At 37.9% G+C, this 17,509-nt stretch overlaps 1 protein-coding gene across 3 annotated transcripts in view; it reads left to right on the top strand.

The window, feature by feature from the left end:
- LOC121324762 (serine/threonine-protein phosphatase 2A 55 kDa regulatory subunit B gamma isoform) overlaps positions 1–17,509 on the top strand; it is a 111,687-nt gene that overhangs the window by 83,695 nt on the left and 10,483 nt on the right. For all 3 annotated transcript variants that reach the window (XM_041266923.1, XM_041266940.1, XM_041266931.1), the window contains 2 exons: positions 8,843–9,012; positions 14,525–14,616. In XM_041266923.1, the coding sequence (XP_041122857.1) occupies positions 8,843–9,012; positions 14,525–14,616 (262 nt within the window). The remainder of the gene's footprint in view (positions 1–8,842; positions 9,013–14,524; positions 14,617–17,509) is intronic.

The following is a 17,509-nucleotide window of genomic DNA, read 5'->3' as shown; positions in this document are numbered from 1 at the left end:
TTCAGTAATTTTCCACTATCGGAGAGCTGTATCTATCACATGGTGTGCTTAGTCTGTTCTGTGGATTTGTTTTTTTGAAGCCCACTTTAATTTATATCTGCGCCATTACACAAGCTGAGGTTCAAGCTTCATCCTCAATGCAGATGATCAAGGTCTTCCACTAAGGGGGTAGTAGGTTCAATCAAAAAACATAGCAACGATTTATGCACATGGTGCTAATTAATCAAACTTTCAAATTGCACTGTAGACCTCTCCTCCCCATCTAACACACCACTGCATTAGCAAAAGCGCGCTCTAGGAAATTTAATTCAGGGAAATTACACAAGTGCTTTTGTCTTGGCGAAAGACTACCGCAATATTAGCGTGAAGTAAATAACAGCTACTTTTGTAATCTAGCAATTCCTTGTACATAGACACAGTAAACTGGAAACAAGTAGAAATTAGAAAGGAGAAACTCCTACATGCAGTGTGCTCTTTCTTGGATTTCTTAGAAATCTGTGGAGATTTTCTTTCTTTTTTTTTTTTTAATTGAGGTGTAGTTAACTATTTCTTATTACACAGGTAATTGAGTATTTATAGAACAAACCCACAATCTGGTTTTAATGATTTACCATTAAGCCTTTCAGTATTATAATAAATTGTCCAGCACTAGCTGGAACCCCATAAGGCACATCTGCCAACTGGCCAGTTCAGACAACGATAAATAGAAGATCCCCAGATAGGCGAGTGACATTTGGTGCCTGAAGGTGTAATAGGTCCTTGTAGTCATTGATTAAACTCTATTTTCCAGATCTGTGAGTTCGAAAATAGCCACTTAATGTTGCATTACTGCAGTGCACTGGAGAAATGAGCTTGTGCAGAGCTGCTGCAAGAAGGCACACACTCTCAACACACACAGTATGACTCGGTATTGTAAAGCGAATTGCTGGAAACACAAGAAGGCGCACACTTTCAACACACGGCATGACAGTATTGTAAAGTGAATCACTTTAAACAAGCAGTGTGTGTTTGAGGCAACACATTAAACATCATTGCTGTACTAACAAATATATACATATTTGAAAGCAATAGTATATGTTTCTTGTAGTGCTTTTATGTGAAGATTGCATAGGGACATCACAACTTACAGTAAAGACAGACTGTGAAGAAGCAAATGAGAGCTCACATATAACTGAGCTGACTGTACTTAAGAGAAAGCACGGAGAAATAGATTTACCATCCTCACAAATCCATTGTTGAAAGGGATGTAATAAAAGAATAAGTGATCATTCAAAATGATTGTATTTTAAAGTATCAGTTATCCTTCTGATGCATTACAATTTATGACTTGCATAGCAAATGGTTTCATCTGTATATCAAGCAATGTAAATAGCACACTTTCAATCTAACCCCAAAAACAAATCCTTTTAAACACTGGGCTTTGCAATCAGCATTCTGTGTTAAAAAAATAAATAAATAAATAAATAAATAAATAAATAACTGGGGCTTCTCCTTCCATAAAATATTGCTATAAGAAAACACCGAAATTCATATATAAAAGAAACTCCCACAGGCTTTACAGAGGAGAGAAAGAAAGAAACCCATCCTAAAAGTTGAGATTTATGTTATTTTAAAGATTTTTGTACACATGTGTATAGAAAAAATAGTTTTGTTTTGGAAATGCAACTTTTTTGGTGGTATTTTATACATTTCAATGGAAAAAAAAATAGCAAAACAGGGTTTCCACTGCAGTGAACCACCTCAAAGCGGAATTATTTTAACAGAGGATCTTGCAACTGATATTAAAGTAGGATCTTTTTTCTACTATAATATGTTGTGTGTAGTGGGTTTAAACTGAATAAATCTACCCAGAAGGCCAGCCTTATAAAAACAAGTTGACCATAAAGACTTAATTCTGTGGTCTAGTGAATGCCTTTCCCCATTAAGCAATTCAGAATTCAAATTTACCAATCATTACAAACCAGCGGGGATTGAACAGTTGCAAGTGTCCACCTGTTCTGTGGTTTCTACTCACACTGTTTAATCTGGGGCTTATTACACACTGGGGTCTCTAGCCCTCTGGTTACAATTCAGAGGATGATGATAATGATGATGATGATGAATTCTAATTAGTGTGTGGAGTGTTGAGTGGTAATTGTGCATGTGGAAGGATAACTAGTAAGCACTTTTAGAGATTCCCCATGAATTCGCCTCTCTCAGGTTCACTGCTCCTGGTTAAAGATCTTCATTTGATTAATATCTTATTGGGTTTTGATGTACAGTACTATCAGGATGACTCAATCTTTACTGTATTGTGTTTGCTATTGCTAATTCCTTGATGCCAGGTATGTGTAGTAGCTAGTGTAATATTCTTCGCTGTTGCAGCTGTAATCACCAATGCAAGGCAGTTGTTTTCAGTCCCATCAGACAGTGTGACTTCAAGGCATGTCACTGAATCCCCTGTGTGCACCACACGCACAGAGCAGTAAAACTGGGTACACTCATACAGGAGACAGGTTATTTATAGGGATTTTTACCTTTCATTTTACAATATAATGCACATTTATTCATTGCTCAATACATCTTTCCCCTTCTTAAGCTTTCTAGCTGCAGGGGCAGTGTGCAGGTCAATCTATCAAGCCTGGTCCATGCTGTAATTATGCCCAGATGTGTGCATGAATTTGTGGCTCTGCTGAGAAACTGATTTGGGGGGGAATTTAAAATACAAACTGAAAGGTAATGACTGGGAGGGACTGTTATTTAGGTTAAGTGCCCTAGTATAGGAAACCAAAGCATTTTGTGTGGCATGAAAAAGACTGTTGCTGATATACGTATTTGTATTTTTTAACCCTATTCTGAAAATGTATATTAGTCTATTCCGTTAAATATCTTAGTTTTACAGCTCTGTCATATCTGCAAACAGAATTGACAGCATTTACCATTTTAACAATGGTAAATGTCATTTAAATTACTATTCACACTTTTTATCGCAAGGCCATACACAACATATTATGATAAAGACGTTATTGACATCAGGTTCATTTTAAAATCAAAATGCCTTTAAAATCAAACAAATTCGAAATGTTCAGTTTTTTTTTTTTTTTTTTTTTCTTCTCTGCATTTACACTTTTTTGACAAGTGAACTTTCCTTTGTTTTGATTCTTGTTAAGTTTACTTTGGTCTGCAATCAGCCTGAGCCAGATGTGAGGTCAGTTTTAAGACGAGGTGAGGGACAGCTGGATTGCCTTCTCAGTGCGCACCCGTGGGACACCCTTAACTAAATTAGATCGGGACAAATTTGAGCCTGCCGTGTCTGATCATGGGTCTCGGCTGATGAGCCGTTTCTAAAGCAGATCAGTCTTTTGAAGGTGCTAAGTTTAATTGGGTTTGACCCCCAATCAATTCTTGTCAAGATCTCATCACGTGCCAGTAGGGAAATCTAGTCATCCTCAATTAACAGTTTTTTCTTATCATTTGAACTGTTTTACATCTCAACAATAAAAATCCTTTTAAAGACAATCTTCTTTTTCTGATGACCTGCAGAAGTTAGACCGTGACCTTTTAATTCCTTTCTCTAGAATTCACCACAAAACTGTAAGACATTTGAAAAACCAGTGAAAGGAGATCCCTATAGAACTTGCCAATTACTATTAACTTTTTCCTGTAATGGGGTGTTGTCATCTTTCATTGTCAGCTTTGACCATTCACTCCCTTTGTCAACGAAATAAGAAGTTTGTTTCTTTTGATCACTACTGCGTAACAGTTTGTTTCTTTTGATCAGTACTGCTTAACAACCCAGCACCACCAAATAATCCATTCTGTCTAATCTTTCCTTTTAAATGTCTCTGGACCTTGGTTAATTTGTAATTTGTTGCACACAGGCTGGAAAGAAGTACAATACATTAGCCTATGACACTATAGAGTGAAGTTGACTATACAGCAGATAACATTGCCATCAGTTAACACTGGGTACCGCAAGAATAACTGGGGTCTATTTGATGCCATTAAAGTATAATAACTATATTGATATTATATAATAGAATATATATATATATATATATATATATATATATATATATATATATATATATATATAGTATATATATATATATAATATATATGTATATATATATATATATATATATATATATATATATATATATATATATATATATATATATATATATATATATATATATATATGATATCTATAATATATATATATATATATATATATATATATATATTTATATCTATCTTATTTGTTATGATCCTTAGATATATCTTTTTTCTATTCTGTTTTAATTGTATATGTTAATTACATTAAAAGTATGAATGATGCTCCCTTCTAGCAGTAAACAATTCTTGCTCCTTTCTCATATTGGCTGTTTCTCTGAACATGTAATATCCGAAAAGGAAAACAAAATGTATGACAGAAAAGGTACTTAACTGAGAAATACTACAGTACTGAAAAGGAAATAAACCAATACTTGCTTATCCCAAGTGCATATTCTGAGAGTGATTTGAAAGACCTACTGATTATATAAACATGGGATGCATTAGTGTCACATCACTTGCCTACCTTGTTTGACTACTTTAGGACAAATAATCTGTCCCCTCTTAATCCAGCTGTTTTCACATGGGAACGAGGAATTACTGTACGTGTTTGATTTTACATATTGGATTTTATCAAACTGATTACTGAAATGGTTCCAACGCTGATGTATTTGTCAGCTGTTCTATGTCAAGTAGAACCCACAGCTCCAGTGAGTATTCCAAATAATACCTAAAAGAGATTACCAGATGGGCTTTAAAACCAACATAAATTGATTTGTTTGCAGAAAAAAGAACATTAAAAGAAAGACAGTTCCTGTTATTTATATTGTTGTTTCCCCAGTAAAACTATCTACCCTGAAGATGATTGATGATAAGCCTTCTTGAAAAATATCACTGGGCCACAGACAAAGATGAGATTTGTTTGATTTGGTTACTGCATTCTGCATTTTTGAGTCGAAGAAACATTGTAGTATATGTTATGTTAATAGAGGAATGTACTGTAAATTACTTTATTGGGTGGTAATTCAACAATTTTAGAACAAACGCTATACTTGAGGTAACGCTTATGTTCGAAAGGTTCAACCAGGTTTCCAAAGTTCTTACCCAACACCCTCTAATGTTTTGAACAAAATTCCATGCATGCAAAGGGATTTGATGACTAAATCTTGTATACATACTTTGATTTCCTGTGTAGAGAGATCCTAGAATTAAAAGTCTTAAAATAAAATGAGACCCCTCGTGACTAGCATTGTTTACAACATTCTGCAAGCACCTTCTTGCTATCTAATTTCTGCTGAACAGTTCCAGTGCATCACACAATTCCCCTGTGAGTTCAAGTGAAAGACTCCCGAGGATAGGATTGCTGAAGAAGGGGAAGGCATTTCAGCCTGCACCAGGGTAGAAAGAGTGCTGTTAATCAAGGGCACTTTCAGTGTTAAAGCTGTTGAAATAAACACCCAGATCTGCATTATGTTATTGCACTTGGATTGCATTGAAAAAGGTCTCGGATGAGGAATAAAATAAGCTGAGCAGGAATTTCTTACTCACTCAATATGTAACTGTGTAAAAAAAAAAAAAAAAAAAAAACAGTAAGCAATTTCATTACTAATTTTTATTGTAGTGAAGTCAAGTAAAATGGGAGAAGAAGCTGCTTTGTATAATTCACACACGCAGTGCCCTGCCCCTCATTAATAATGCTGGAAACTTCAGTATATGGTAATTTGTTCAAGTAAAAAGAAAATAATGATAATAATGTGAAGGGAAATAAATCGCAGGAGTTATAAATCTTGATGCATAACGATGCATCATTTCAGGCACAACTGGGATTCAGTTTAAGTGATGGACACAGTTGAGGTTGAGCAGATGAGGTACACCCTCAGGTTACTGTCCATAATTAGGGGGACTTTGCTGTTTGAAATGTGTTTGTGCAGTGGTGTCTTCATTTGCATTGGGCTCTTGTCATCATAATGTACAGCTGTTGGGTAAAACTATGGTTCTACCAAATAAGACCTCAATGAGTAAAGTAACCACATAGGCAAGTGTCATGTCAGATATTGATTGGCCTTCCTGGTGATACTGAGGGTACTGCATTTATTTTATGAAGTACCATGTAGTTTTGATTCCACTATGAACTAATTCAAGTCTGATTTTAAAGTTACTTTTTTGGTCAAAAGTCAATTAAAATTGATAGTTTTACATTCATACATCTTGTTCTGCTACTATTGCAAACTAACAAATGTGGTGGTGGCTATCTGGTTTAATTAAGACAATGAACCGTTTTCATAATTAAATTAAAATAACATTTGTAATCATGTCTTTATATACGACTTCTTGTAACAAAACACTAGGTATCCATTATCCGCTGAGCTAGGAGGAACCTCAAATGAGTGTCTGAGAACTGGCTCCAGATAAAAATGTTAATGATGATAACACTGCAGGACATGGTGTTTCAAAGTATGGAACACTAGATACAATATGTAGAAGATACTCCATGGACCAAAGGATTTGAATTAGTGAAATTGTTCTAAGCATTAAAAGTGTTTTTAAATCACATCCAACATTTCTCAGTCTAAACGTTGTGTTTCTAAATCTGTTTCTGACCCACTCTGGGTCACTGTACTGTTCTGTACATAAATGCAGCATAGTTAAATGTGACAAAGATGATTAGAAGGACAATTGAATATCGGCATGACCTACAGTTAGCTTTTTTTTTTTTTTTTTTTTTTTTTTTTTTTTTTTAAATTAAGCCTTGTTTTGTAAACTGCCATAAACATTTATGTAGCATTCTGTGTTATATACTTTAAATAAAAAACAAAAAAGTGAAAACAGTATATTTCTAAAACGCAAGTGTATCAAGACCTCAGACCCCCTCTTTGCATATCCCATCTACTCCATTCAAACTGGGTGGACATTGCTGTCATTAGAAGTTGCTAGAACAAGGACCAGGGGTCACAAATGGAGATTAGACAAAGGGGCATTCAGAACAGAAAATAGGAGGCACTTTTTTACACAGAGAATTGTGAGGGTCTGGAATCAACTCCCCAGTAATGTTGTTGAAGCTGACACCCTGGGATCCTTCAAGAAGCTGCTTGATGAGATTTTGGGATCAATAAGCTACTAACAACCAAACGAGCAAGATGGGCCGAATGGCCTCCTCTCATTTGTAAACTTTCTTATGTTCTTATGTTCTTTAAGTTACTCATTCCCCAGAGTGCAGTACTCTGCTTCACTCTCTTAGAGTGAACTTTGGTATTGCTTTCAAACCCGCATTTGTACTGATGTAGGAATGACTGGCATTAGCCATGAAGACAAGTTTATCAGATCATCCCGATTTCAAGGTTTAATTATCCAAGTTATTTTTTAGTAGCAATCTCGGTCAAGTGCAGTTCAAACCCCAAAGGGCAGAACAGCAGTCACAGTGGCTAGTCTATCCACAGGATCAGTTGTGACGCACAGTTAGTCTGAGAGCAGGGTGAGGAACGGTAACGAAGGATGTGCTTCTTTTAGCTACAGGAGGTCTCTCAAAGCCCTCATGAAACATTTGCAGGAAACGGAAATAATTTTGTAATGCTCTACATTAATCAAACATGCTGTTTTTCTAACACAGTATCTGTGTCTACAATGGCAAACATGTCTCTTCATATATTCTGCTTTTAAAGTGTCAGATGTAAAGATCGGTGTGTATTTTCAACTCTTATACATCCTTGCATTTAATATTTAGAATTCACAGTACACCTGTGGCATGGTGTTTGACATGCCAGTCTTCCTAGTGCAAAGCAAGTTTAAGAAAATATTTAAGCTTACAATAATGTAACAACAATCCTCAATCGGGCATTTGTTTAGCCATCACTGTAAGGGATTTGTAGAGCTCCAAAGAGAGGTGCTATGTAAATATTATTGGTATCCTATTTTTGTTTGTGGTACTGCACTTATTAGATATAGTACATGAATAAGGTTTTAAAGCATATCCTTCCCTGTTGTGGAAGCACTAGTAAGGGGAAAAGTACATGTAAGTTGCAATTGTTTCATGCCATGGTGAGTCTCAAATGTCTCCAACTGAGTTTAGGCATATTTTTACCTGCAGGATGGAGAACTCTAATTGCAGTAGTTAGATTGGCCATCACAGTGTACTCGGAGGTATCGGAGTGATTCACAGGGAATGAGTCATCTGGCTTAACAGACAGCACTGACAGGAAAAAGGGCATCACAGAAAGGAGAATACAAACTAAAAGTTTCTGGAAGCAAAAATAAAACAATCACTAGTGGAAGGCTTGGCTAAATGGAATTGCAGCTCAGGTGGGTTATTCGTCCTGTCTCAGCTCTTGGGGACTGTCAGCACTAAATAGCTTTCAGGAGCCTAATTTGGCTTTGATTAAACATAATTGTCTGTTGTTTTGTGGTATGAAGTGGTTTCCAAATCAAGTGAAGTCAGTGGTACACGCTGTAATAATTACTCTAGTGAAGAGCTGTCTGTGCTGATGAATTATATTTTTTGATACCCTGTTGACACACATCATGGTCTCTGTAGCTCTTGTTATGTAAATACGTATTGCACATCAAGATAACTTAATAATTTAACCTTGCACTTTCAAACCATACTGTATGAATTAGTTAATCTTTACTGAGATCACGTCCAGCTGAAGAAATCATGCTGAATGCTGTCTTTCACTCAGTATCTATGGACTGTAACCAGGAAAGTCTTTCTTTCAAAACAAAGGTGTTGAAAATCCAATATATAAAAAAAATAACTAATAATAATAATAATAATATATGTATTTTTCATGTATTCTTTCCCCTCCTTTTGCAGTGTTCGAAGAGCCTGAAGATCCTAGCAATCGCTCCTTTTTCTCTGAAATCATCTCCTCGATCTCCGACGTCAAGTTTAGCCACAGTGGACGCTACCTGTTAACAAGAGATTACCTCACAGTCAACGTCTGGGACCTGAACATGGAGAGCAAGCCCATTGAAACTTATCAGGTAACCTTTCTGTGAGGAGAGGGTCAGTAAAGGCAATACTGGTAAAACGAAAATACCAAAAAATAAATAAAACAATGTGTGTGATCGAAAAGCTGCATTTCTCAGATAAATCTTCGGCAGTGGTCAGAAAGTAGGCATTCGTTTTAGCAGGTGCGTACGTATCCACAAACTGCTTCAGTTTCCTAAGAGAAGGTTTTGTAAGTGATTACTCTAAACGTCTTGCAGTGTCTTTCAGTGTAAACACCCTGTAGACTTGTCACATCGAATCAATACATTTTAGGTTTCCACTTCACGACTTGCTAAAACCATGTACATGTATTTGAAGGGTGAGGATTATCTAACGCTACCAACATATTTACTAAATAGTAGGTTTGAACTACAGATAATTCACTTATCTAATTAATTCAAGGTTAGGTTATGTTTACAATAAATTGTATTGGGTGTGGGTCCGTAATTAACTGTTAACGTTTCATTTTTTTAATGTGCAAGACAGATTGCAAAGTACAAACTGAACTTGCCACATGTATGTGTATATCAATATAAAATGCATTATACTGAGGGCACACTTGCTGCAGTCAACACAGTGAACATCAAGCAGAATGTGGTTAATCACTGTGTGCTATTTTTAGCTTCAGTGGTGAAAACACCTTCACATGCAGACTGAGCAGGACTGCATTGCAGCAGATGAGCACAAGAGAGACTGATTCTCTAGGCAGCAGGAAATCACTGTTTTTTTTTTCTGCTGTTCATTTTGTATGAATATCAAACATTCTTATATGCTGCTGGATAGACAGCAGTTTGATGTTCGCTGCTGTTAAGATTCAGGCTCCAAAAGTTATTGTGACCGTGGCTTCCGTCATTATAACTCAACATCTCCCCCCTTGTGCACGGCACACATGGTCTTAAAGGCCACCTTCCCCCTTAAAAGCCCAAAAGTCTTGGTCAGGGTTCTGGGCCAGGAACGGTGGTATCAATGTGCCAACGGGTGACAATGTTGCCCGTGGCAGTGCTGACAGAGGCAAGGCTCCTCCTAGCCGAGGCAATCCTGGCAGCGGAAATGCTGTTCTTGGCAATGCTGTCAGCGGAAATCCTGAAAGCTCCAAGAGAGGCTCCTCCAGCCAGGGTAATCTTGTCAGCAGAAATGCTGACGAGATGCAAGGTCCTCTAGTGGCACTGCTGGCAGCAGAAAGGCCGACAAGGGGGTGGCACACTCCAGCAGCGGAAATGCTGATAGTGGCAGTGCTGTCAGCGTTAATGCTGACCACGCCAAGGTTGGCTCCTGCATCCAAGGCAGTTCTGGCAGTGGACATGTTGCTAGTGGCATCTGTGGCAGCTGCAAGGCTGACAGCGGGATGGCACACTCCAGCCATGGTGGTGGTGCTGCATTCTCCGGCCGTGTAACTATTGTGGGTGGAGGTGGCCTCCTCACCTTTCCCCCCTTCTCTGTAGCCGGCAGCTCCCTTCTCTTTGGCTCCAGCCCAAGAATTATCAACAGTGCAACTACTACTGCAGGATACCAAAAAGCCCGGGTGATGACTTCAGGCGTGTAGTGCAGGCCTTCCTGGGCAATGGCGAACCGGCCTCCCCAGGCAATGGCGAGCAGGGTCGGGCAGCCCTAGGCGGTGCAGGCGTGGCAGCCCTAGGCGATGCAGGCTTTGTAAGCTCGAGAAGGAGTTGCTCCTTGGGCGGTAGCTTCAGCTCCTCTAGTGGTGGAGGCGGGAGCAGCAGGTAGTCTCCCTCTAGCAGTAGTGACGGGTGCAGCTCTCCCTCGGTCACTGCGGACTGGTGCGGCTCTCCTCTGGGCCCTGGCATCTAAGTGCCTACTGCCTGTGGAGGTGGAGTAGAATCGAACCTGTGGGGGCATTCTGATATCTGCAGCCAAGTAGTTGATTACCACGACTGCGATGCCTGAGAGGGAAACTGGGTGGTGTTGCTGTTTGCAGGTTTCCCATTGCTCCCCATTTCTGGCCCACAACAGGTCAACTCCCATCAGGAGAGCCTTCTCAAAGTTCCCCTTAGGGTCCATCAGGCAGTCCAAGATCTCCCTCGTGCTTCCCCCTCATGGGTGCTGGATGCTCGGGCTCCTCCCTCATGGGTTCTGGAGATTGCACTGGCTTCTTCCCCTTCTTCCCGAACCATCAGGCTGCAGACATTCCTGCAATACATGGCTGTGCCGTGTACATAGCCCACACCAATCTTGGACCTCTGGGCAGTCCTTCCACTGGTGGTGGTTCTCCTTCCCACAGTACTTGCTACAGTACCACTCTTGGGGGCAACTGTATCCACCTCCGTCCTTCCAAAACACAACAAAAACAAAAAAAAATCCTTAAAAAACTGTGTACCTGCAATACTGTTCCTAGCCTGCATAGTGAAGGTGCTGTTTCACACTTCTCTGACACCATATGTGACACGATGGCTCGTGTGGTGACGTCAGGCCAGGAAATACAGGACACAGAATGGTGAGTGAAATGCGCTGATGTGCAGATTTAATAAATACATAGTTTAAACAAACAAAACAAAACATTTTTGTAAAGCAAAACGGTACGGTGGCCAAAACGAACAAACAGATACAAAACAAGTACTGTGCTGTTTCCATTCCAACACGTGTAGCAATTGTTCTGAATTTAATAATTTGTCTCCTTCTCTCTCCCGTTCTTTCTCCCTGAACACACCAACACCGAGTGTGTGGTTCGTGCCTCTATATATTCAGCTGTGCGGGAACTCAATTGCTAATTAATCATTCACTTTAATCCCATCACATGAACTAATTTGTGCAATCCCTGTGCCCACATACAAACACCCATTTTACTATGCACATGAAGTGATTATGCAATCCCCCTGCCTAAATACAGACATACATTTTAAATCGCCAGTGCTACATAACCCACACTTTGTGCACCACTGCACACATACATATAAAGATAAAATATGCACAGGGGCGGGGCATCCCGCCACATCCCCCAATGGACATTCCTCCACATTAAAATACCACAACACAACTTGAGAGAGAGAAACTAATAGGCAGGGGGACAGGATTGTGTGCATTTGAAGACAAGTTATTAAAGACAGGCTTTTTACGAATAAAATCAAGTTTGATGTTTTAAGAAACTAGTCTGAGATATTGAGGATTTCAATAACAGTAAAGACCAGTATCATAGGTATCAAACTTTATTAGTAAAAACAGATTTAAAAAAAAAAAAAACATTCTTTAAACAACTTGAGTTAAATCTTATGTGATTAGACCCTACTGCACAGCACTGTCACAGTTAACTAAAGTTGCAGCCTATTCTGTCAATAGCTTTTTGAACATGTTGAAAATGTTAACGCATACTGTTACTGTTTAGTATTCCTCATGAGTCTGTCAAACTTGAAACTCAATTTAAAATAAATCCTGTGTTACATGCATACACTTATTGAATTCATTTAAAAACCAATTATTGTTCTGTGCAATAAATTTTAAAAAAGCAGTCTATGGGCTATATTGCTTATGTCAGCTGGATGTCTGTACAGTACTTAGATACTTAAACATTCTGTACTTTAGAAGCATGGGGTTGTTGTATCTGTGGTGTCTACCTGGGAATTTTAGAACTGTGTTTGACTTGCCACAAATTAAACATTTAACTTTTTCACTTAAGTCACGATATTTCCCCTGAGGTATTTTTTGCGCATGGTTATTAAAATCTGAAAGTTTGGGGGCGGGGGGTATCCAGTAATATATTTGGTCATTCCCATTTTGCAGCAGATATAACTTAATACCTCATCTTGGTGGAAATAGTGGCAGAAGTGTTAATATTTGGCTGACAAAGTACACTGTACCCAGTAGGGTTTTTGAAGTTGAGAAAGACTAAACGTGGTTATTTGAGGTAAATTGAACTTGAATTTTGGAATAACGGAGGTGGTAAAATAATAAATTAGTAGAATCTACCATGCTTTACCACATTGTAAACTGCTGAGGATCTCAACCTGTCAACGCACATGTTCCGCGACACATCATAGGCAAGCCCAATTCATGACAGCCGTACCATATTGAGTTTTTACCTTGCTTTATGCTCAGTGTTGCTACGATTGACGTCACTAGCTTTATATAAACAACCTTGAGTGCCTCTCGGAATTCCACTGAACTGCAAAATCAGTTAAAAGCATTGGCATTACCATCGGCCACTTACTGGCATCCGCTCGTCAATCCTTTCCCTCTTCAATGAAAATGAAAAGGGACCCAAAGAAGATTGTGAAGGTCATGAACAGAAAACAAATAGCGGCTTTCAGCTTCGGTCTGTTCAATTCTATTCGTGACGATATTCCCCTCACATACAGACGTTCACCATTCTATAACAATGCTATTGTATAATTTACTACACTTGGTTGTTGGCATATTCCTCTGTATACCAATTACAGTACACTGCACTTTGCTTTTACCACTTTTTCTATGCCATTATGAGTTATCCTGCATTTGGATCTGCTTTAGCATAATTTCTACTGTGCTATTTTACAATTTACCAAGTGCTTTCACTGTTAAATATTGCAGTAGGTATTTATGACTTCTGCAATTCATACTAATCTAATGATTAACAAAAAAATGCACTTCATGCAGCTGCAGGTTTATTTTGAGACTTTTGTCCAGCAATTTCAAATAAAAATTGTAAATCATCTAAGCACAGTGTTGCACATGCAGCTGCAAGTGAGCTGTTTTTAGCAGTGGGGATTGCAACACTTTCATTAAATTGTACCCTTCTGTTCTGCACAAATAAAAGAAGGTCCCGGGGTGCTTCAAGGTTACAGGGCACGGCTGGATAGTGTTTTCAAGGGCCTTTAAGGGATGCTGAGGTCTCCCCTACCATTATGTCCGTCATTTTGTCATTAGGAAAATTATGCAAGCCAGCCTTGAAAAAGCTGTGCTCAGCTAATATAACAAGCTTTTACAGAATGAGGGGGGATGAACATGATGCCCCCTGCTTCATAACAACAGAGATGTAGAAAAAATAGACAGTCTATAAGTTGAGATATTTGTATTAAATAACAGAAAGTGTACTGGACTAATAAATGAAATAAGAAATCTTGTACTGGTGCTGCAGAATAGTCTTTGCATATGCATTGTTGCATATTGTGTTTTGCCAATATACTTACTGAAATGTGCATCCCATATAAATACAAGGAAATCCCAATGACAACTGTACACATGATTGAAAGGGTTACAGCTTGTTCTTAAGCACCTCTGTGAGCGGAAGACTTGTATGATTTTGTAAATCAATTGTTGCCACCATTTTAGATGCCAACTTTATATTTTCTGTGATATGGAAACTCCTTGGGCCAAATCTAATGAACCCCTTCACTTTGACCTTTGACCTAAGGTGGCTGCAAATCTAAGTTGACAAATGCAAGAGATAAATCATCTACAGTACCAGAAGTGTCTAACCATTGGTAAACAGTTGTTGCTTTATTATTCTATTTTAAGGCTGAAAGCTGTGTAACAACCTGTAAAGTATACTAACATGAAGACATTCATCTTTTCTAGGTTCATGATTACCTCCGGAGCAAGCTTTGTTCTTTGTATGAGAATGACTGCATCTTTGACAAGTTTGAATGTGCTTGGAATGGTACAGATAGGTAAGTCATATGGTCATTATAAAATAATAGCAGTTGATTATAAACAAATCAATTGCATAACGCGATATGCTGCGTAATACTGAATTCTAATTTGAAAGAAGACACGTCGGTTAACTCTGCGGCATCACTTGTAGGCAGTGAACTTGTCATCCTCCCAAAACGGCAGAGTGTATTATATATATATATATATATATATATATATATATATTATATATATATATATATATATATATATATATATATATATATAACAAAACTGTAATTTTGGATTCTTAAAACTACATTAAGCTATTCTTAAATAACTCTTAAAAAAGTAATCTGGGGAGGAAAATGCAAAACAGTTTAGTTTTGTATGTAAAAGTAGGAAATGTGTACATTTAGATGCAAATCATTTTTATGTACAGCTCACAGCATATTAATACGCCCCCTTCCTCAATAGAATGAACACTATTTATATACATTTTCCTCTCTCCCTGTCTCATAATGGTCTCTGTAAAGTAGGACCAAATCCTGTGTCAATTTGTGCAAAATGTAATTGTAAGAGGTATGAATAAATATGCCCTCTTTTTAGCATTTTAGCAGCTGTAGGGCAGCCTTTTTCACATCCCTGGCTAAGTGAAGAGTGCATGAAACATTATTGTTCACTATACTTCACAGCTAAACCAATGTCCTTTTAAACCCACAGATTCTAGCATCCAATTACTGTGATTTCCCTTTGTAACACAAAGCCATTTTGCCATAAAGGGACAGTAGAAGTGTAGAGTGTGCTTTGAGAATGATGTGAAGGCCAGGGGATGTTCTATTACTGCGCTGCAACAACATAGTGTTTTCAGTCGCCATCCAGAGAAAAAATCTAATCATGAATTTCCAGAGGGGACACTGACATTGGGAACAATTGATGTATTTAATAAAAGGGAAATCTCTCCATAAAACATATAGCAGCAGTGTGTGAGACAAGGCTGTTGAGATTTGGTAGTGTGTGTGGGTGTGTTGTAAAATTCGCCGCTGCATGCACTGATGTAAAGAGGGTTCACCAAACCATTGTTAAATTTACCAGGCGTTGCTCAACGAACTGTTGTTAAATTCACTGTTGTTATGTCACCGCTGAAGCAGCGGATTCACCAGGGTTGAGAGTCGGTGAACTGCAGCAAAACCAAAACCACTGTGGAAGTTTGTCTTGTACGGAAATACTATTATCAATGTAATTATAGATTCAGAGGCGCCAGATCTTTTGAAAATGGGTATGACGTTGTGTGTTTTTTATAAATATATACTATCGCTAATGTACATATTGATAAACAATGTCACATTTGCTAACTTATCCAGAGTAGCTGACTGAGTTGGTGACGTACACGAATTGGACATGAGCGAGAGAACAGATTTTCTTTTATCGTGTATGTTATTTGTCCTTTTATACTTCAAACAAATATGTTACAAAGTTGTGAAAAGTGGGCAAACTGTATTTGAAAGTGTATCCATTAATAATTCATATTTACAGATATTTACAGTTGAGGCTATTTGCTTTCTACATTGTAATGTAACAGCAAGCTAGCTCCTAATTAGTCAGTTAAGATAATTAAACCTTCATCCCAATAAGCTTTCCGTTCGCACAGGCCAACCACAGCTTTGCATGCTGCAGCAGCAACCTTTCTATTATTATTATCAGTAATGTTGATTCACCAAACTGTTGTTAAATTCCCTGCATCGATGAGCATCAAGTGATGTCACTTCCAACTCAGCGATGCAGAGCATTGATTAGCAACGCACCCTGTAGTTCAGGAGGGTATACATTTTTCAATGTATAATCTATTTAGGGTACAGATGCATTCATATATGAATTCATATGTGCAAGCAAACCAGTAGTGGGCTTTTTTATCAGAAATGAAGCATGAATGACTATATTAGTTATTTTACATCTGCAAGACATGTCATTTTTACAGAAAATGAAATCGGTTTAGGCTACTCTATATTGAAGCATTACAAGGTTCATTAAAATATACAGTATAACCCAGCCACGCTTGCATTTCAAATGAATAGTAATTTGAAATATATAAAAGTATTTTGAAATTCATTGGAAAAAATATGCAGAAACTAGTTTCTAACATGACCCTTCATTACTCTTAGTACAGACAGCTGTAAGAAAGGCTCCTTATTGAATAAATGTATGCATGGTCAGACTTGAGTATGATTGATGCCAAGACACTAATTTAGATAGGAAAAACACAATCTGAGAAGGAATACATCATGTCAGTGTACTCAGGGCAGATTTACAATCCACACTGTGACAGAATAACGTCAGGCCCAAGCTGTGGCAGGAATGAGTCACACGTGCACATTTATTAACAAACAAACACATGAACAAATCAGCTGGCATGAGAGCCAAAATTAAACAAGCAAATGTACACAAACTGTCAGGCTGGGCATTCGCCTTCACTGACCAGATACAAACAAAACACAGTTTCACAAAGTTACATGTAGCTATACATAAGATATTTATATTTATATAAGGACAGTCAAGTTATTAAGAATATCTGAATCACATGTCTGCGATTTAGGTCCTGGTAATCTGTGTATTACATGTGACCGATACTGATTCAAGTCTACTGGTAACACATGCCCTCCATTGAGCAGCAAAAACACATACTGTATTGTAGACTGAGATTCTACATGGCACTTTACAAATATGTTTAGTTTAAACTGAGATAGCACAAGCCTAATGCGTGAAACCCAAACTTGGTCAGTCAACCCAGATTTGTAAATATGTGATGATCCAGTCAATGGTGGCCACATAGACGGCCCAATAGCCAAAACACTTATGAAGTAATTTCTGTGCTGTCTATCCCTGTACCGTACAAATATACCTTTTTTTTTTTTTTAATCTCTGCAAACTGAA

The sequence above is a fragment of the Polyodon spathula genome, chromosome 1, assembly GCF_017654505.1.
Source record: "Polyodon spathula isolate WHYD16114869_AA chromosome 1, ASM1765450v1, whole genome shotgun sequence".
Classification (NCBI taxonomy): Eukaryota; Metazoa; Chordata; class Actinopteri; order Acipenseriformes; family Polyodontidae; genus Polyodon; species Polyodon spathula.
The sequence above is the reverse complement of the archived record's forward strand: the minus strand, read 5'-3'. Positions and strand labels throughout refer to the sequence as shown.